General features: G+C 34.8%; 1 protein-coding gene across 2 annotated transcripts; it reads left to right on the top strand.

The window, feature by feature from the left end:
- The first annotated feature begins 1,952 nt into the window (after nucleotides 1-1,952).
- On the top strand, nucleotides 1,953-19,040 carry LOC110450070 (NXPE family member 3-like). Of its 2 annotated transcripts, none has more exons than XM_021497314.1 (5): nucleotides 1,953-2,088; nucleotides 9,542-9,687; nucleotides 11,786-12,574; nucleotides 15,507-15,553; nucleotides 17,581-19,040. In XM_021497314.1, the coding sequence occupies exons 2-5, from the start codon at nucleotides 9,587-9,589 to the stop codon at nucleotides 18,369-18,371; spliced, it is 1,728 nt and encodes a 575-aa protein (XP_021352989.1). In that variant the 5' UTR covers nucleotides 1,953-2,088; nucleotides 9,542-9,586; the 3' UTR covers nucleotides 18,372-19,040. The 2 variants fall into 2 exon arrangements, with proteins under 2 accessions (XP_021352989.1, XP_021352987.1); XM_021497312.1 differs by lacking the exon at nucleotides 1,953-2,088 and adding an exon at nucleotides 9,206-9,318.
- Nucleotides 19,041-21,334: the final 2,294 nt, after the last annotated feature.

The raw sequence follows: 21,334 nt of genomic DNA, 5'->3' as shown, positions 1-21,334 counted from the left end.
GGAAAACGAGTAAATATTTTGTCGGAAATACTAACCTTAATGATCCCTGCTCCTCTGCAGTATGGTTTATTGGTGTACACAGTGAACCCCTCTTAATTTTGTATTTGATATAACTACCCTCTTAATTTTAATATTCAATATAACTAGCACATTTTGGCTAGGACACTTCAGTTGACCTATAAACTCCGTCGATTCAACCAATCTGAAGTTTGAGGTTCGTATTCCTGTCTAATCTTGCTTTTTAACACTCAGAACAGAGTTTTTGATATATATCGCTTATTTCATCTTTATTATTTATACAAAAGTCCTGCAAGGATTGTTTTTCATTTCAAATGTTATTTATCAAAGTGAGGGAAATGCTAATCAATTTCCAAAGCATAGCTGCAGTTCCTGTAGTGGTACGGGGATCCTTTATCTTAATCAGCAAACCGATATATTTTAAAGTAAATGGTGGTTTCTAAATTCAAGTCTTCCTGTTTTAATGCAAGGATCCTTAAATTCAAGTCCAATGCGTTTTCCAAACATCAGGAAACCTGTCATAAAGTTTTGACTAAATTGTTGTGTTTAATTTCAAGACAGAAAAACTGTGGCATCCCTTTCTTTTGAACATTCGAGAGCCATTGATTATATATTCCACTAACTGAGAAATCAACTTCAACCAAAAGAAATGCTTAAAACATTGGAATCATTCGTCATTAGAATTCAATACACTGCGCTTCGTATATCTAACCTTAATAAAAAAAAGCACAATAAAACATTATTCTTCCTTTTTGCTTTCTGCTTTTGCGGGGCCAAACAAAACCTTCGTGTCAGTTTGTTTGCACCCTTGAACATATCGCCGACGGACTACAACTTATGGCGTTAGCGCAGGAGAAGTTACTTTCCCTTTGTAAAATGGGCAAAGAGCAGCCAACAACATGGTATTTATATAACTAATAAAGTTACCATTCACGTAACAAAGAAACAAGGTGAACTAATAATACAACCTAACGTAACAACGAAGGAGGTGAACCAACAATACAACCTGACGTAACTAAGAAACGAGAAGGACTAACAGTACAACCTAACGTAACAACGAAGGAGGTGATCCAATACTACAACCTTACTTAGAAAGGAGTAAACTAATACGGAACTTCTGGATCCGTTTGCAACTAAACTGTTTCGTTTTAAATACAGTAAAATCCCGTAGCATCGTTTTGGATGTAACTGTAACACAGTTGGCCGAGTCATTTCCGTTGACCAGGTAGCCCCATTGTTAAGAGGGACAGTATATATATAACAACTGAGGTCTATGGTTCGAATCTCGTTCTAGCCTCGCTGAATATTTACTCACAAAACGCTGTTGCTGATCATAATAATTTATTTCATCTGTACTGTTTTTTCATATCAATTCTGCAAGGTATTGTGTTCTTTTCAGGAAGGATTTATTTAAGCTACACTCATGTATGAAACAAAAAGAAAGTGTTACCGGTACGGGGGACATTAAAGTATTAAAGGATGAGAGAACGTAACACTACAAATCGGTTACCAAATAGAAATACCCCATTTTAAGTTTGCTATAAAAACGTTCCTCACATTTCAATGTACAAAATGTATATAAAGGATCCCCGTACCTCTGTCAAAAACTGTAACTACAAACTGGTTTTTTTCCGGCACGACTATAGCTTTAATAAATTATTTCTGAAAAAGAAAACTATATTTGCACGACTTCTATAAGACACGATAAAAGGTTTAACAAGAACAAAATAATCAAAATAGTGTTTTGACATTTTAACGAAAAACATCGCCGGACTAGACCAAAATAGGAACACTGAACACTGCCAAACTGTTGGTATAACTGATTGAGCTACCTGTGACAGAGGTGTCTGGCCAAACTGTTGGTATAACTGATTGAGCTACCTGTGATAGAGGTGTCTGGCCAAACTGTTCTACAGTTATATCCAAACGGAAATTAATGGGAGGTTGCTGCATATAGGAAAACCACAGTGTAGTGATACAGGGATCCTGCAAAAACATCGTCTTTCGGATATCATAAATTTATGAATGACTTCTCATATTCCAAAGGTCGGGAAGAATTCTGAGCTTGAGGTAACCGATACCAAATTGTTAAACAACAGTATATTACTGTATTAGCATTGTCACTGCTGTGAAATATAATATATATGGCTTTTTAAAATTAAGTATTCGACAAAAATTCACATGCTGCCATGCATTTTACAGTTTATTTACAAAGTGTAATTGTTTGGAATTTGCTTATTTGAGAATACAAATAAAACAAAAACAAAAGAGTTGTAAGGGTCTACATAGCAACGAAATATTTGTCCAATTAAAGAACTGCAAAGCATACGAAAATCACGATAAGGTAATTACGCTAAGCCGGGAACACTACTTTTGGTAGGCTTGTTTTCTATATAAAAGGGAGAATACTCCAGGAAAAACCCAACTCTGAATTGAACTCTTCTTTGCGTTAACAACTGATTATATGGTGTCCTGTGCCTTAAACGAACTTTATTTTGTAACTCGCTGAAATCATGCAACTCACTAAAACTTGTAAACCAGATGTCATGGCGTCGACTCCTAGCGGAGGCATTAAACAGTGTAATCTGTTACAATGATAACAGTGTGTTTAATGTAATGATAAAAAATCTTTATGCATACTGTAAAAATGACGCTGTATTTTATTTATCTATAATCTGTGTTGATGTTTTCGTGGTAAGTTACTCAACGCAAAAAAAGAAAACGGCCAAAATGTCCATACCTCAAAATTGTCAACTTGCACAGTAATCAATATACATTGTGCATGTACAACATTTCCCAGAACTGATGTGTTTTCATACGAATGATACAAGTCAGTGACCTTTATATAACTATATCTGACTGGCTCGGTCGGAAAAGCAATAATGCATGCATTCAACTGACACACCGTTACATTTGTGCACCAGATGTATATCGTTTTCGAGAATAGTCCCATAACGTGCCTTAACCCAGTCTGGTTACACTTACAGTATCGGACATTATAACGCTTGATGATATAAATATTGCTGAACATGAAAATTAAAAAATTTCAAAAATATAAGCATACTCACTCTAACTATAAACGCATGTGGAAAGGGTGATAACTCCCGCGACTGAGAACGATGTCTTACAACGCAATAATTCGCTAAGGAAAAGGTAAATTGTCTTTTCTTTTATTAAAATGATTCCAATAAGCTTATAAATATAAAATGATGTTTTTTTTCAATATAAAATTATTTTGACAAAATGTATACAAGCTTACGCCATTACCATACTCATTGCATTATATATGTGTTTGTGTATTTTCGCAATATACATCAGTGCACTGTTTGAGAGCTGTCGCCTGTGGGGGTTAATTTATATGTTGAAGTCTAGTTAGCATACTGAGAGTGATGTTATACACTAAAATAAATACTAGTTTTTAGCGATGACACATTTGTGTCATATCATGTTGCGATAAAAAAACGTTCAGATATAAAAATTGATTTTTTTTTTAATAAAAGATAAAAATACTCCGACTCATCTGTTACCGAATGTCCATGATATAATGTTAACCAATAATGTCAGTTTATATAAAAAAATATACACAGAATTATGCCAATCAAACCATATATAAGCATAGAATGTTTTCAATTTGTTTTAATAAACTAAGACTAATTTGACACCAACCTTAGCCGACAAATTTGTTTTATCGATGTTCATGTCAAAATATTGAAAGGAAAGTAATGAAGCATACACACGACTGTGTGAAGCTAACAAAGCAAAGTCATTAAATGCATAAAAGCGTGTATAAGTGATATGCCATCAGCAAGGTCCTGTTTTATACACCCATCGATCACCTCCTGCACTGCATTTTATCTGCACAAAGCCAGTAACTGTTATTAATTGCTAGCTAGCTTGAACATTTTTTTTCGAAAATGTTATCCTGAGAAAATGTTGACAAGATTTGACAAATAATAAAAAACGAAGCAATGTGTTGATTTAAATGTGAGATTGATTGTCATAACTATTTTTATCTTAATCGGTTGACACTTAACTTGTATATATTGTTTTATAACATTGTTTTGTATTTTGAGGTATTAAAAGGGAATTTGTTTTTATATACGACGCAATTATTAGTTTAATCCAATCTCTTAATGTTAAATAACACTTATTTCATTATATTTACATTCTGTATGCTTAGACCCATTGACAAAAATTACATTCATAAATGCATAACACAGGTGTTCATAGAATCTCAGCACGTGGGAACTGATAGTAACCTGATCACACTGCGTAGTAATACACTACAAAAACTACTCACTCGGAACGACCGACCTAGATGCTTAATTCTTACATCTTAAAATATTATTGAACTGTGCTTTGTGAAATATCCACGTATTCACGTGTCCTGTGCTACAAATAAACATTGAATATGGAACTACATTTTGTTGTGTTATTGTTGTTGACGGTTGCTAAGATCTCTCACGATAGTGTCACATTTCCCCGCGAAAAAACACTGTTCTCGCCACTGCGTTGCACCCGTGTATAAGCAGGAACAAACCCTGTTTATTTGTTTTATTCGTTGTTATATCGATCCACTGAAAGGATTCGTCAATGTAAATATAAGGAATGATATTTATTTTTTCAACATTTATGAGGTCATAACAACAATGGGTTTTTGGACATACATTCTGTATGTTACATGAATCGCTAACGCGATTCATTCAATATGTTCATAAACCCATTGTTGTTATGACCTCATAAATGTTGAAAAAATAAAAATCATTCCTTAAATATAAACTAATACTGCATTCTCTATATTTTATTCCATTATTATGTTATATATTTATATAGAATGCATACTCTAACTTGTCTAAATAAATATTTCATTTTTTTTTGGCGTGTTGATGAATATCAAGACTAGTTACGTTCATTTTGATTGATTAATCAGTAGACACGCCAACTCTTCACACATTGATTAATCAGTAGACACGCCAACTCTTCACACATTGAATTATAGCCCGAGGTGCATATGGAAACGGCAATAACATATTGCTGCATAATTGGTTAATACCATGACTATATAAACGTCGCCTGTTACCATAACTATATATACGTCGCCTGTTACCATGACTATATAAACGTCGCCTTTTACCATGACTATATAAACGTCTCCTGTTACCATGACTATATAATCGTCGCCTGTTACCATGACTACATATACGTCGCCTGTTACCATAACTATAGGGGCGTCGCCTGTTACCATGACTACATATACGTCGCCTGTTACCATAACTATAGGGGCGTCGCCTGTTACCATGACTAGATATTCGTCGCCTGTTACCATGACTACATATACGTCGCCTGTTACCATAACTATTTTATTGTTACCAGATAACATGACTATTTTAACATTACCTGATACCATGACTATATAAACGTCGCATGTTACCATGACTATATATACGTTGCCTGTTACCATGACTATATATACGTCGCCTGTTACCATGACTATATATACGTCGCCTGTTACCATAACTATTTTATTGTTACCTGATAACATGACTATTTTAACATTACCTGATACCATGACTATATAAACGTCGCCTGTTACTATGACTATATATACGTCGCCTGATAACCTGACTATACTAACGTCGCCTGATACAAATGTGCCATGACTATAGTAATGTCGCCTGATACATATGTGCCATGACTATACTAACGTCGCCTGGTACAAATTTGCCATGACTTTACTAACGTCCCCTGATACAAATATGCCATGACTATAGTAATGTCGCCTGATACAAATGTGCCATGACTATAGTAATGTCGCCTGATACAAATGTGCCATGACTATACTAACGTCGCCTGAAACAAATGTGCCATGACTGTACTAACGTCCCCTGATACAAATATGCCATGACTATACTAACGTCGCCTGTTATTATGCCTATATATACGTCGCCTGATAACCTGACCATACTAACGTCGCCTGATACAAATGTTCCATGACTATACTAACGTCCCCTGAAACAAATATGCCATGACTATAGTATTGTCGCCTGATACAAATGTGCCATGACTTTAGTAATGACGCCTGATACAAATGTGCCATGACTATAGTAATGTCGCCTGGTACAAATGTGCCATGACTATACTAACGTCGCCTGTTATTATGACTATATATACGTCGCCTGATAACCTGACTATACTAACGTCGCCTGATACAAATGTGCCATGACTATACTAACGTCCCCTGATACAAATATGCCATGAATATACTAACATTGTCTGATATCATGACTATATCGAGTTGTCTGATATCATGACTTTATTAAAGTTGCATGATACCTTGCCTTTTCTAATGTTGTCTGATACTATGCCGATTATAACATTACCTGAAACCATGCCTATTCTAACGTTGTCTCATACTATGCCTATTATAACATTTACTGATACCATGCCTATTCTAACGTTGTCTGATACCATGCCTATTTTAACATTTTCTGATACCATGCCTATTCATACGTTACCTGATACCATGCCTATTCATACGTTACCTGATACCATGACTATTTTAACGTTACCTGATACCATGCCTATTATAACATTTGCTGATACCATGCCTATTCTAACGTTGTCTGATACCATGCCTATTTTAACATTTTCTGATAACATGCCTATTCATACGTTACCTGATACCATGACTATTTAAACGTTACCCGATACCATGCCTATTCTAACGTTGTCTGATACCATGCCTATTCTAACGTTACCTGATACCATGCCTATTTTAACGTTACCTGATACCATGCCTATTTTAACGTTGTCTGATTCCACGACTATTCTAACGTTACCTGATACCATGACTATTTTAACGTTACCTGATACCATGCCTATTTTAACGTTACCTGATACCATGCCTATTTTAACGTTACCCGATACCATGCCTATTCTAACGTTACCTGATACCATGACTATTTTAACGTTACCTGATACCATGCCTATTTTAACGTTACCTGATACCATGACTATTTTAACGTTGTCTGATACCATGACTATTTTAACGTTACCTGATACCATGTCTATTTTAACGTTACCTGATACCATGACTATACTTACGTCGCCTGATATCATATATATATTAACGTTGCCAGATATGATGACTATGTTAACCTTTCCTGATATCATGATTATATCAATTTTGTCTGTTTTATCCGTTGCATGTTTAACTTATCCGAGAAAAGGCCCCTTATGCATTATGTCGTACATGACACATAAATGCAGTTCGCTTTTAAAGCTTTGAGAGTATGAGTTATGTTTTGAAATTGATTTTTGTATTATGTTTCGCACAGTAACATCTTCACACCTCCTGATTTACTTAAGGTTCTGATACAACTTCCGTATCAGTTTTTACTTGTTAGTATTTATGCAAAGTAAAGTTTTTTCATGATAACTAGTTAATACGTGTATTTAGCATGAACAGTTTTTAGAAAGAATACTTGCGGTAATATTTATTCAACTGTATAGTAAGTCAGTGTTGTTTATTTAAGTGTCATATATCACAAGTAAACTGTTGCATTTTAAAGGTTTTAGTTACATGGCGTTAAAGCAAACAGTTACAAATCGATCAGGAGATAATGTGATATCTCTCCCCCTCCTCCATAAATCATGTGATATCTCTCTCCCTCCTCCATAAATCATGTGATATCTCTCTCCCTCCTCCATAAATCATGTGATATCTCTCTCCCTCCTCCATAAATCATGTGATATCTCTCCCCCCCCCCCATAAATCATGTGATATCTCTCCCCCTTCTCCATAAATCATGTGATATCCCCCCCCCCCCCCTCCTCCATAAATCACGGTTTCAGGAAAGAAATCTGCAATTTTGTCTTTTCTTGTACATTAATATATAAATCCTGCTAATCATATTAAAAGACAGTTGCCATCAGTATTGTTTAAGAAGAATATTTAAGAATATTTATTTTCTCAATGACGTTACATTTCGATTCTTCAACGTTGTCTGTTACAGTGCACTGTTAATTAGAATTTATCAAACGTTGGCTTAGGCTTCCATAAACACAAAAATACGAAGCAGAAGTATAGGGCAATTTAAGTTTAGTTCTATGATCATTTCATTTAAGATTTTCATTTTGGTTTGACGAATTCTGAGAGAGAAAAAAAATGCTTATATTTACATGTTTCCCTTCTTCAGCTTAGTAAACTCTGATTGCGTAAAGATTAGCTATACGTAGTGAATAAAGGCTCGACGGATTGATACTTGTTTCAAATATGGCGCCAATCACGCTTCAGCAAGATAACAGTCCAATGACTACCATTGCTTGGTTCATTCACCATCTAGATACAAAGAACATATTCGGGATCAATTATGTCTAGTTATACAACAAAGGAATGCTGACAAACTTCTTATTCCATGGATGCACATTGAAACTTCTTTGGCGGTAACGTCGTCAATGGTGGCTTCGTTCTGAAACATTCGACCGCGTCACTCCATGATCAGTGTGTCAATGCGCGTACATGACGACCGTTGTAAATGAAGAGACAAGTTCGAAGGGCTTCTCACATTGCTTAATTTAAAATCAATGAAAGGAAACAAATAGTGTTGTTCACTGCGTATTTTCTAAATTTACTCATAAATAGATGTAGATTCACTGGAGATATATTGTCCTAGCAACCACGGCTACCGTAGCTACCGTCGTGGTAACCCGCTTTGATTTTTTTTACCTTCATTTTGACGGCGTATACGGTAGTATGAAAGCAGTTGGCAACGAACATATTATTTATGGAGCGCTAACACGCACCATTGAATATGTTCGTTGCCAACTCCGCTCATACTACCGTATACGCCGTCAAAATGAAGGTCAATCCTTAAGTAACTCATACCTTTGTCTAAACATTTGGATTAAATGTTTTCATTGATATGAAAATAAGGAAGAAAAAACCCATAATCATAATAAGAAACCTGAATATAAATACACTGCAATACATGCTAGTGAACATCAAATTATCGATAGCATAATCTCTTAACATACCGTATATTTACCACTGATATTACCATACGGCTTCCGCTGTCACTATAACAAAAACTAATTTCGATAATGATATATATAATGTGTCACAAAATGACAACACTGTTACGTATAAACCGCCCATCTTGTACTGGTATTGTCGCCCCTGGCAATAACTACATACCGCTAGCTAAGTTTACACGTACGTCTGCTCTTCATTCACCTGTCCAGCAAGTTACAGGTCAGACCTTGTCGGATTAACAATGGCTTTAGCCGTCTGCTAACCAGGTAAGATTGGTTGTTTATTTTGTTTTTATGTTTTGTACATTCAATGATTTAACAGATAAGTTAACATTACTTCATAAGACGTTCATTTTTGATTGATAACTATTAATAGACATTTTTATCGATGGAATATGTTAATGTTCTTTGACGGTGAAATCGTTGTCGTATATCCTGCACGTGTCGACCTTTTCAAAATGTAAAAGTAAACTATTTCTTTATTTTATAGTGTATGAATCGTAATGATCACGTCATGTGGACCTAGTCTTCCCAAATGGATGGTTTGCCTACTCAAACAGCTGGGATGAGGTTTAGGTATAAGAGAGCCTTATCGGCGATATCGATCTGCTGTGGGATTGGTTTTCTATGGTGTATGTAAGTAGAAACTACAATTGAAAATGTATATAATAATAATAAATGAATCATAATGTGCTTGCAGATTGTCTATGTATATGTTCTATCGGCAAAATCTATTAGGTGTTTATTTCTTAGATCAAGATCAAGATTTCCACGAATAATGTTATAATTATTGTCAGGCTAGTATTCGAAAAAAATGCCAACGTTTATATGGCTGTATAAACTGACAGATATACTGAGCTGTAATACACAAAGAAGGTTGCCTGAGGCTACAAGGTATTTATCTAAAGCATTGTTAGCTTTTAAAAAGGTCAATTCAAAATGTACGAACATAAGTTGTTACACGTACCTACCTTGTCAGAAATTGTTCATGTTAAGTATACGAAAATTACCACTCTTTATTACCTTTGAAAAAATGTAAATGTTGTTTTCGGGTATATAAAAGTATCTTTAAGAGAATTTATTAAAACCAAAACAAACAACACCAGTGTTTGCACATTTTTGTGATTAATATAACAATACTTAACTTAGATCACATTAAACAAAAGATGATTGGTTATTCTGGCATGTTATCAGGGCCTTTGCTAATGAATAATGCATGTAGTTTATGTAGTTTGGACAATTGTGTAACTGTCCGTTATTGTAAACATGGGTTGTAGGAAACATTTCCTGCTCCAGAACATCACCATTTTATGTGGATTTAATATTAGATCAATCATAATGTCATTACGTTGAGTAGTTGTGAAATTCATATACGTGTCACTTGACGTTTCATTGTGGTTGACTTTATTAATAAAAACAATCATGTCTGATAGAAGGGACGAAGTTAAGATACATCGTTTCATTTAAAACTCGCCGTGTATGTTGTCTTGGTATTGTGATTGTATTCCGTTATGATTTATAAATATTTGTTGCTGAAGATTCTTTAAATGTTGTTGCTAAACATTGTAAATTTGCTGCGTAAGAAGATATTTTGTTGGCATATTTTCTCTCTCGCTGTGTTTTTAACATATGACATATATGTTCAGACCATTTTAGACATTACGTTCAACAATGTTTTTACTTTTAACATCATTGAAAAGTCATATTAAATGGATGACATGTCAAAATAATGCAGTAATGTTTTTCTTTGTTTGACTTTCTGCATTTCTAAAACAGTTTTTCCTTCTAAGTGTGTCTACTGATAGAAGTTGGTGAACCCCGCTGGTGGGTCAGCATTCTCTGAGGTTGGCCGTAGCCTTATAGCTTTGACATATAGTTTACAAAAACGTTTTTGATTATAAATTATCTATTAAATCCAAAATCATAAATGTATAACGTTGTTAGGGTTGAATATGCACCTTTCCCTTAACCATAACATTCTACCCATGTTTCGTAACTTTACAGTTATAGTTTCTTCGTTCTTTTGATATAAAGTACGTCTGATAATTGCTAAAATTACGAAATGACCATAATTTGCCATAAAAAACAGTTAGTTTTGTTTGGCTTTCTGCACCAACTACATTCGTAAATAGGCGCCTCCTTCTTTTCACATCATGCATGCATTTCAAGTGAAAATAATTCGAAATACTGTACTAAACATATATTCGATAAAGGTTCATTTACACTTTTATGGCAATGTCATAAGTCACTTTGATATATACTTCTGTAAAACTATTTTTTATATTTTATAAAGCGCTTTTATGATAATCCATATATTCTTATTTCAACAATATTTTCAAGCAAAATTTACATCTCATCTGATCAGAAAAAATCGTGCCCTACAATACCCTGATACTTTAACGTCATTACCATGACAGTGCAACGTCATCTTTTATCTTAAAAAACGTATCCATAATAATTTTCCTAAACTTTGAACGCAATAGTAATTATTGAAAAATTACTGTTATCTTATTATGAAATCAGACTTTTCCAAAACCGATGAATAATTTATTGCTTTTCGTTATTCTCCATGCCCGATAAACAAAAAGGTGCATGTACGCTTCATTGAATTTCTCGTTACGATGCTATTTTTGTCAATTAAAAGCTGCTCAAAACTTGCATAGACGACATGGCTTCTTCTGTTGTCATCCATTTTCAACGCATGTCTTACAATTTCTTTTAAAATCTATTCCAGGTACCAGTTTGCGACAATACAAGATTTATCCAAATACGAAAGAGCTGTAGGAGACATCCGTATGTTTGATGTACCTGGACCGCATTTCTTCCAAAGCATCAACAGCATATCTGATGTGTTACGTGTTCCCCATTCTGCCAGAGATTCAAATCCTCATCTCCTTCGAACTGCTCTACAGAGATACAACGCTTACACACAACTTTCTGTATCTGACCCTGACCATTTCTTCTCTGTAAATAACTCTAAAATTGAAATCCAATTGGGTCCTTTCCAAGTTGGCGACACGCTGAAGGTTCGGATAATTTTATACGATAATATTGGGGCACCGATAGCCACAGGAGGAGATCACATAAGAATATGGTTAAGGCAGAAATCGACTAAGTCTAATGTTAACGGGTATACGATAGACCATGGTGATGGAACGTATACAGGAGTATTGACCTTGCCTTGGGCAGGGTCACCAGAGGTTATAGTATCTATGGGCAATACAAGAGAGCACATTGCATTCTTTTTAAATACCACCGAAACACATGGACTACTCTATGAAATGAGTTCGCAATTCATCAGCTCAGATGGAAAGCACAAGGAAGCCACAAAGTGCAGTCCATTGTTTGAGGGACTTTCAGGCTGTCACGAAAGCTCCGGATGCAATTTGACTGAAATAAATTATGGAATACCGTGGTTCTGTTGTCAGCCAAAATCGCGGCATTTGGATTGTAATGATATGAAAAAAATCAAGTGCTCTGATGAAACGAACTTTTTGAATACGGATATGATAACAGTATCTGAGTAAGTATATACTTCAGTATAATTACACCTTTCTATCCATAATTGAGGACAGAAATGTTATGATTCAAAACATAAATGTTCTAATATCCTTTACGAAATGTAAAGTCATTGTCTTATCGTATGCTTAAGACCCAGAGCCGTATTCATGAAACTTTTTCAATGCTCAAGTAAGGATTTTGTGCTCAAACTGATTTTCTTGTAACTCACTTCAATCATTTTTACACTGTCTTTAAGTAAAGTTTTGAACATCGAAAACGGTGTCTGGCTCTCCATAATGATCCATAAGCATTTATAAAAATGTGAATTTATCACAAGAACAGGAAATTGGGCGTTTGCCGAGAATCTGAGTTTAAGCATGAAGCGGTTCCGTGAATACGGGCTTTGTGCATTTAACAAATTAAAAAGTTGATGAACACAAAATGCACAATCTGAAAAAAGAAATCAATTTAAGCCAAGGTTTACATAAGTATATTACAGCATTTTGGATTTGTTTTAACATTTCGCTTTGCTGATTATAAGATATTCTCACTTAAAAGAACGGTATAAAAATTGATTTGATATATGATTCCCTAATAAGCTGAATTTACGGGGGTTCCTTTGTAACATCGTCAATAATTTATTGATACTGATGTCATCCTATTGTATACCATTCCCCTGTGCGTAAGAAATCATTTAAGGTGACATCACCTTTGACCGTATGGGTTTTCTATGTTATTACCGAGGTGGTAAATGGTCATTTGGTACAGTAAAATGTTTTCCTATTTTGGCGTTTTGCATCGACCAACTTCATTTTAGGATAAGTTCGTATTAATAGTCCCCCCCCCCCCCCCCCAAAAAAAAACCACCTCAGAAAAAAGAAAAAGAAAAATTGCGATTCGAGATGTTTTCGTTCTTTCTCTTTCCCTGTTATCGTTATTGATATAGATTACCTACAGATTTCATTATTGTTTCATGTTTTTGTGTTTCTACCTAACCTTTATTATATCTTTAACTTTATTTCCATTATTGCACCCTACAGTTAGCATGGCGTGACATTTTCATTCTAAATCATATTGCCCGTTTTCCTGTTATATACAAATCATTATTCACGTGTATCCGTTTAGGAGCGTTGCCAAGTACATACGTTAAACACAACATATATAGATTTCACGTTTCCAGTCACATGAACTACGCTGATCATAACAGATGCTTTGGGTTACAAAGTCGTACGATCTATGTTCATTTACACATTCAAACAGTAACCATACACTTTCAAAATCCTTTTTATACTTCAGTTTAAAAAGAGTTGTAAATAATATCCCCAGAAATTCGTCAGCACATTTAGTTTTCGAAATAAGTTAAGAGAATCCATAAAAATAGCGTGTGCACCTAATGGATTGGAGTCAAGAGGAAAAGGCGTTGAGGCGATATGTCAATGATGAAAAAACAAAATGACATCCTTAAACGACTCCAGGTATTCTATTTTAATAGGTTCGGTGTTAATCATCAATTATTTGGGGTAAAATGCAGCAAACTAAGCATAAATATATTTCAGACGTTTGTATTTTCTATTCAATGCTAGATATTTTCTTTTTTTCCTTTTTGCATAAATGACATATTTTTCAAACGACTTTTTCTCGGTTTTTTATGCACAAATCATTTGTCTATCATAAAGTTGGCGAATGTTTAGCTAACAACACTTTTATATTCGCAATGTATTGAAGCCTTATAGCATAGTAAAACAATACGTACGTGAATAACCTTGCGTTTGTTATATACTTCCCTAACATGATAAAACATGTACATATACTTTTTTCATGTTAAGAGCTTATAACACCGAGCCTTTTCATCATCGTACAAAAGAACTATTTTTATTACATATTTATTTGGTCAGTTTTTGTTTGTTTGTTGTATATTTAATCTGTTTTATTTTATTCTAAACAGGAATGGTAACCTAAGTATGGTAGCTAGTGGTGTGAGTGGGCCGGCCAGTCCCTACCGGCACAGACACATCCATATATTAGAATAATTATCATTGAAATGATACACATGTTTACTCAAAAACATTTTTTATTGTAAAGTGTAGTTTACACATGTATTTTAAAGATGTGGTTTACCAGTGAAGCTATACGATGTTCTTAAGTTCGAATATTGTTCCATGGTATTAGATTTTTTTTTTTATAAATAACAAGTAACGAAATGTATCTTGACATAGTACTCTTCAGATAATTTACAACTGTTCATCTTTCACATACATACTGAGTTTTGTCACACGATATTTGATGACTGTAACATTGATTACTAAACTAAGTTTATCTGAAAAATGGGCGATTTTTCTCACATATGTATTTCATGTGTGTATCACTGGGGTATATTACCGTGTAGACCTTACGACCTTCTGGTTATCGAATCAATCTCATTTAATAATCTAGCTATCGTCCAACATGTTTTTGGAAGTAATGCTGTGTTACGTACACCTGTTAATCTTATAAGCTTATGTATTACTGTCGTGTTTGTCTTAGAATGAATTGAGGAATTGGCGTTCCCAGTCACTGTGTTTATAATAAAAAACCGAACATCAGCTTATTTGTATTACTGCACTACATTAACGTTCTGAAACGATGACAAGTTGTTTTGTAACTGCTTTACATTTTGTCAGCAAAGCATACACACAGTGGCATGCAACCTTTGTTGTAAAACGAACTCCTAAGCACTGCTACAATGCAATATGGAATACATTTTTACTATACTGAATGCGTTTAACACTCCGTAACTGTCAATTTGTCAATTGTGAAACCATGTGATATATCGCTCACTAACATATGTAATTGGTTCCCATCAATATATTCCTGTCTTGTAATCCTATTCGTGATATTGTGTTCTTTAGTACCACTCTTATCAGTTATATAGTGACATTTGATTAAAATTCAATAAATGTTTTTTTGTATTGCAGTGTACGACATGTCAAATTCCCTCCAATAAAGATTAAAGTCAGCGAGGGTAAGTGATATCTACATGGATGATAACCGGTTTCCTCACACTTCAAAAAGGCATTCTCGTTATTGCTAGGAACATTTTTAAAATACATAGTGAAATACGGATTATATGCGTTAGTCTTCTGTAAACGTCATCACCGCGTCATCACTTAATGCCGCGGAACCAAAGTCACGTCATCAATTTTGTTACATATTTCATGCACCATTGATAATGGTGCGGTGCATAGAGTTCACAATCATCATTTATTATCTATAACAGGAAAATGTGGCAGAAAAAGGATCAATGATGCAATCAGATAAATTTAACTCTCGGGATAAGAATTTGAAGTTCAACACTCGGCAAAGTGTCTTGCTAAATTAAAATGTATTTTACCTTTATGTTTAAATTCGCACTGTCTACTACATACAGGGGTAATATATTTTAACAATATGTTGGATCTCATACCACAAACCAGTTTTCTCTATATGTATTACAGTGTGGACGTTTTGCAGATTATGATGATAAATACATTTTTTTAGTCAGCGAAAACCTAATCATAGTGGTTCTCTGCCAGATACGCCTCAACACTCCTCGATACTCCAAGGGTTTCTCTTACTTTCGCTCTCTGCACCCCCGGAATATGTCAGACACGCAGATAGCTATTTGATTGGTCTCAAGTAAAAAAGAACCTGACCAATCGCTAGGCTGATCCCTATCCTTTAAAGATTACAGAGAAGCGACAGTCGACTTCAAAGCCAGTCAATGTTACCGTAATACGACTGACAGATTCCTTAAATTTTTATGACATATTCCAGGGGTGCAAAGAGCGCAAGCGAGCGAACAACTGGAACCCCTGGGTTATCGAGAACGCGCCTCAACCTACGCCGAGGAATTTTTATTGTGGTTCACCTTGCCTATTTCTCGACTGGTCGATTTTAGTGTCTATCATGATTTAACACCCGCCACTGTGTCCTAGATCGGTAGTGACCTACATACATCCCTAGTAATGACAGGAGACATCATGTAAGTGACGTATATGGCGGAAGAAAAGTCTATTCTTCAGAACCATCGGGTAATGGCACTGTTAGATTTCCTGATATATTATTTATTGTTATCTTTTCCGCTTCTTATGCTGTTTCTTCATATCGATTTGTGTTGTTTTTGTGCATTCTATTTTTTATAACTTTCTGAAACTCTAAATCGCACTAATTTTGACAAACTCAAATTCTATCGTGCTATCAAATTGTAATAGATTATCAAAATAGCTAAAGCGTTAAAACGCCAAAAATAAAATTACCGTTTAATCTGTACGTTTACAGTAATTAAATCCAGCTAACAATAGTGTTTGCTGCGTTTATGTCTTTCTACGTTTTCTCGGGAGTTTCTCGGAGAATACTAACTAGATGCTTATGGAACTTCACACGGGCACTGGTCGGCATGCGTAACGCGTTTCAAGTTCTGATCGGTCACCAAACATGGTTGTGCCGTAGACTTTGGTTGATTGACACATTTATGGGTTTAAGCCAAGGTGATGTCCCGACCTTTGTCCTGATTTTGCTCAGACTTATTGTGTACGCCAAAGTGATGCTAATTGTCCTTTTTTGTATTGATTTTGCTCAAACGTCGTGTGCAAATTAAGGTAATGTCATAGTTCCTTTTCTATGTCGTGATGATTTTACTGTCGTTAAAATTAAAATTTGTTCGAGGCAAACAAATACACCTTGAGCAAAAATTAGTATTATAAACATTTATGCTAAATTAAAGCAAAATATTTAATTGAAACAAACTTTTTTTTTTAGCGAGACGAGTTCAAAAATGAATTGAAATCGTTCTTGATATTGTTCAATTTTAAATTGATGTTATCTGTCCTTCCGTTAGCGGCGCGATTTGATTTTAGGGGAATGTTTTACAAATATGCGCCATTGATATCGGGTAAATGTATTTCTAGAAATATCAAAATAAATTTTCTCTCTGTTTCTATAAGACAATAGAAACATATTTTGTTCTGCCATAGCATTTGAAAGCTTATACATACACATTTTGATTTACAGGTAAGGTGAATAGCCTGCAATCGCCACCTGGCACGTGCTATGATCGACCCCGAGCTGACACGTGGGAAGATTCCATTCCTGCGGGTTACTATTTCCACAACCAATGGGTTAACCTCCATTGTTCACCAAAGTTCCGGTCCGGAGATTACATATCATGTTTCAGAAATAAACGATTCGTTGTGCTTGGAGATTCAAACAGTCGAGGAACATTTGTCCAATTGGTCACCATGTCAGGATCTACCTATAACACCTCTGAATACACAAAAGGAGACCGTTGGCATAAGCTTCTTGAGGCGCATAACAAAGACTTGAACTTAGAACTTATGTGGGCTCCTCACAATGCCCCCTTATTTGTGAAAGATTATCAGGGACTTGACACCATGCGGTCAGTAGGCAGCTGGTTAGACGAAATAACGGCTGACCGGCCAATAGTTGTGGTCATTCACTTTTACTACCATTTAACGAAAGCCACAATCGCTGTGTATAAAGCTATGGTCAGAGACGCACGCAAGGCCTTGCTGAGGCTTTGGAAGAGAGCCCCGGACACAGCTGTCTTTATCCAAGGTCCTCACTCAATCACATACACGTCTGTGCTGGAACCTCTCGACTACCTTCGTCGATGTCACGGCCAAATTTGGTATGAAGAATTCAAAGGACTACATGATAGAATCGTCTATCTTGACTGGTGGGATATGACGGTTTCTTCCGAAAACGTCGACGTTCATCCTTCGGAGGACGTCCAGATGGACTTAACAAGAGTTCTTGTATCGTATTTATGTCCAAGTCATTGAAACGCTTGTTGCTAGTTATCAGTATTTCTTTTTATGTTATCATAGTCGCTGACACGTTTATTTTTGTGATCATAATTATTATTCGCTTATTTTGGGTTGTCATAATCTCCTATTCGTTGATTTTTATTTATCGGGGTCACGGATACGTTTGTTTCTAATGAGCTAATCGCTGATACATTTTTAAGGTTATCCTTATCGCCGACACGTGCGCTTCTCCTAATCTTAATACATTTACCATGGCCTTGTTGTTTTTATAGTTAAACATATTTGGCTTACACATAATTTCTAAAACTGCCAAGCACGATAGGAAAATATTGTTTTAATATCCAATCAAATTGCTTCCATGCAGATTTATAAATATTAAAGCGACAAAGTACAAATTTGGCTTCATGATCAAATTTATGTTTACACCTTTAACAAAATCTCCCAACCCAATGCTGTATGTGATGTCCAATTAATTATAAATACTATTAACTCTGTGGTTGTTAAAGTTGTGAACTAAGCCAATAATGTGTCGGTTTGAGTATTTCAATGTATTTTTTTATTCATAATCGTATGTAGTATCATCCAAAATTGACGTCTTGCTGAGAGTACAAGATCTTTTTATAGTATTCGTATCGTATTTATGTAGATGTGAGTGCAATATGACGAATATTATGAATAAATATATCTTCTTTTTTTATATATCACACTGTTTCTTGTTTATCAAAAATCATCTTGACATATGCAGTTGTATCCTAAACCGAATATGCACTCATAATGTATGAACGTTCCAATCGGTCCTTTGTGACCATTGAAAAACGTGGTACATATAGGACCAGTTACTGGCACCCTACAGCGAAACGAAACGTGGACAAATGGCTCATCAAGTCATTTTAAAAAAATACCAAAGTTAGTTAGAATTTGGTCAAGTCTGGCAAGGATCATTGTGAAATATCAAATATTATATCCTAACCATTCATTGTTAACTCATAATATCTTCAATGAGCGTTATTGGTTATTGTTAGTAATGGTTTGGTTTGTTTGTGTTTGACGTCCTATCAACAGCTATGGTCATTTAAGGACGCGCCACTATTTATACACTTCGCAGTTCATGTTGAATTTGTTTAAAGACCAACTCAATTCTTCACCACATGTTATCGACCAAAGCAAGATTCAATCCGTATATTTCAATCAACATGTTTTTTTCGATAATTAGAACTTGTGAAGGTCCATTCTGATAATTTGTCCCAGATTTTGGAGCTTGTGCATGCCTGCGTATTGATGTAATGAAAAACAATATAGTCCGTCATTGAAGGACCACCACACAACATGATGGTATATACTGATAGTTCAATACAGACAAATTATGAAGAAAAACACATAATAACCTATTTCGAAGGTTATATTTAATTTTTGTTGATGAAAACATCACTTTATATATAAGATTTTCTAAAGCGTATTCATTCGCACAGACAATGTTAGTCTGGTCAGTTTCATTGGCAAATGTAACAGGTAACATTTGCTAGCTGCATTGAGTCCAATTATAGTAGAAATTGAAATCCGATACGATCCAAGTTTTTTTTAATTTTCACTGTTTTTTTGCTGTGAATTTATTTACCTTCATTTATTTATTAAGTTATTGTTTTATATTTCATTTAGGCGTTGACTGGTTCGTTTATATATAAAGTAATGAACGATGTCCTCCAAATTGACATACCCTAGTCCCGTGTATTCAATACACAAAATATTTCTGTGCGAGTAATTTCCCCTGGAACTCGTTCCAAACGACAACAATTCCATCACAGCCTCACTTTCGACTAAATCATGATATGGACACCCTAAAGTCTAACTCATCATTAGCCATTTTAAAGACCACAATTAAACATCGAAGTTTATATATCTAATTTAGATACACTGAACCCAAATTTTAGTTATTAAAATTGTACATGTACATAGCGACGTTAACTTGGTCTAGATATGTAGTAAGACATTAAGGCCGATGCTTTAATAAACTCGTTCATTGGCGTTATAACATGTTACTCTCTTTTACAACCAAATCTGATACTACAAAATAATATATTTTTTAAACTTAATAAATGCACCGAGGTAATGCGAATCTTAATTTGTCTTTAACTGGCTTTGAAGAAGCCTACCGGTCTCAAATTCAGATGGCAGTTGTCATGCTGAACTACTGAAATTAAAGTAAAATTCACAAGTAGTATTACTTGTGAATTTTACTTTAATTTTATTGTAGATTGTTAATAAGAAAACAAAGATAAAGTTACCTTGAATGATAAATTAACTTTAGATGATTTATCATTTTATAACATTCATAAAGAGGAGAGGCATGTTATGATGTTTATTGCATGTTTAGCTGTGTGTAACACCACTAAATGCAACGAAAAGACAGCTAATATAACGGTCGTTCATTAACCGCTATCACACGGCCCTTTGCATTTATAAAAGAAATGTTAATATGTATTTTTTTTTTTAAATTAAATTTATTACTTTTGTTTCCCACGGTGTTGGCGCGCGCGGGTTTTAATATTGAAGGGAATTCGAACTCGAGTACCCAGGAAAACACACGTTTTTGGGGCAGGCGACAAAGAATCTTTCTAATCTACATGTAATTGTGGAATTGAACCCAGGGACCTTGGTGATAGGCTAATGATTTCCCATATCTATATACCGTTAACATTTGTTACCGGGCCATTGTACTATATTTTTTGTGGTTTCTAAAAGCTACAGAAATCATGATTGTAAGCCATTATACTATTCCACGACTATTAAAAGAGAACTGAGATTCCGCATGGCTCTTAGAATTTAATCGGGTCGCAAAAAAGATTAATATGTCACAAGTGTTGGGGAACTATTCATATTAAAATATCAGCCTTAACACATTGTTATTAACTAAGTTAACGTCGTTTACCTACATATTATAATGACTTATAATGAATAAAGAACGAGTACCATATATCTGC

This window comes from Mizuhopecten yessoensis, unplaced genomic scaffold, assembly GCF_002113885.1.
Source record: "Mizuhopecten yessoensis strain PY_sf001 unplaced genomic scaffold, ASM211388v2 scaffold4947, whole genome shotgun sequence".
In the NCBI taxonomy this organism is placed as follows: domain Eukaryota; kingdom Metazoa; phylum Mollusca; class Bivalvia; order Pectinida; family Pectinidae; genus Mizuhopecten; species Mizuhopecten yessoensis.
This window is presented reverse-complemented; position numbering and strand designations above follow the sequence as displayed.

Excerpts from the sequence above, each read along its gene's own strand:
- LOC110450070 (XM_021497314.1), top strand. The coding sequence starts at position 9,587 with ATGGATGGTTTGCCTACTCAAACAGCTGGGATGAGGTTTAGGTATAAG. Across the intron at positions 9,688-11,785 it reads ATTGGTTTTCTATGGTGTAT|GTACCAGTTTGCGACAATAC; the intron begins GTAAGTAGAAAC and ends AATCTATTCCAG. Across the intron at positions 12,575-15,506 it reads GATATGATAACAGTATCTGA|TGTACGACATGTCAAATTCC; the intron begins GTAAGTATATAC and ends TTTGTATTGCAG.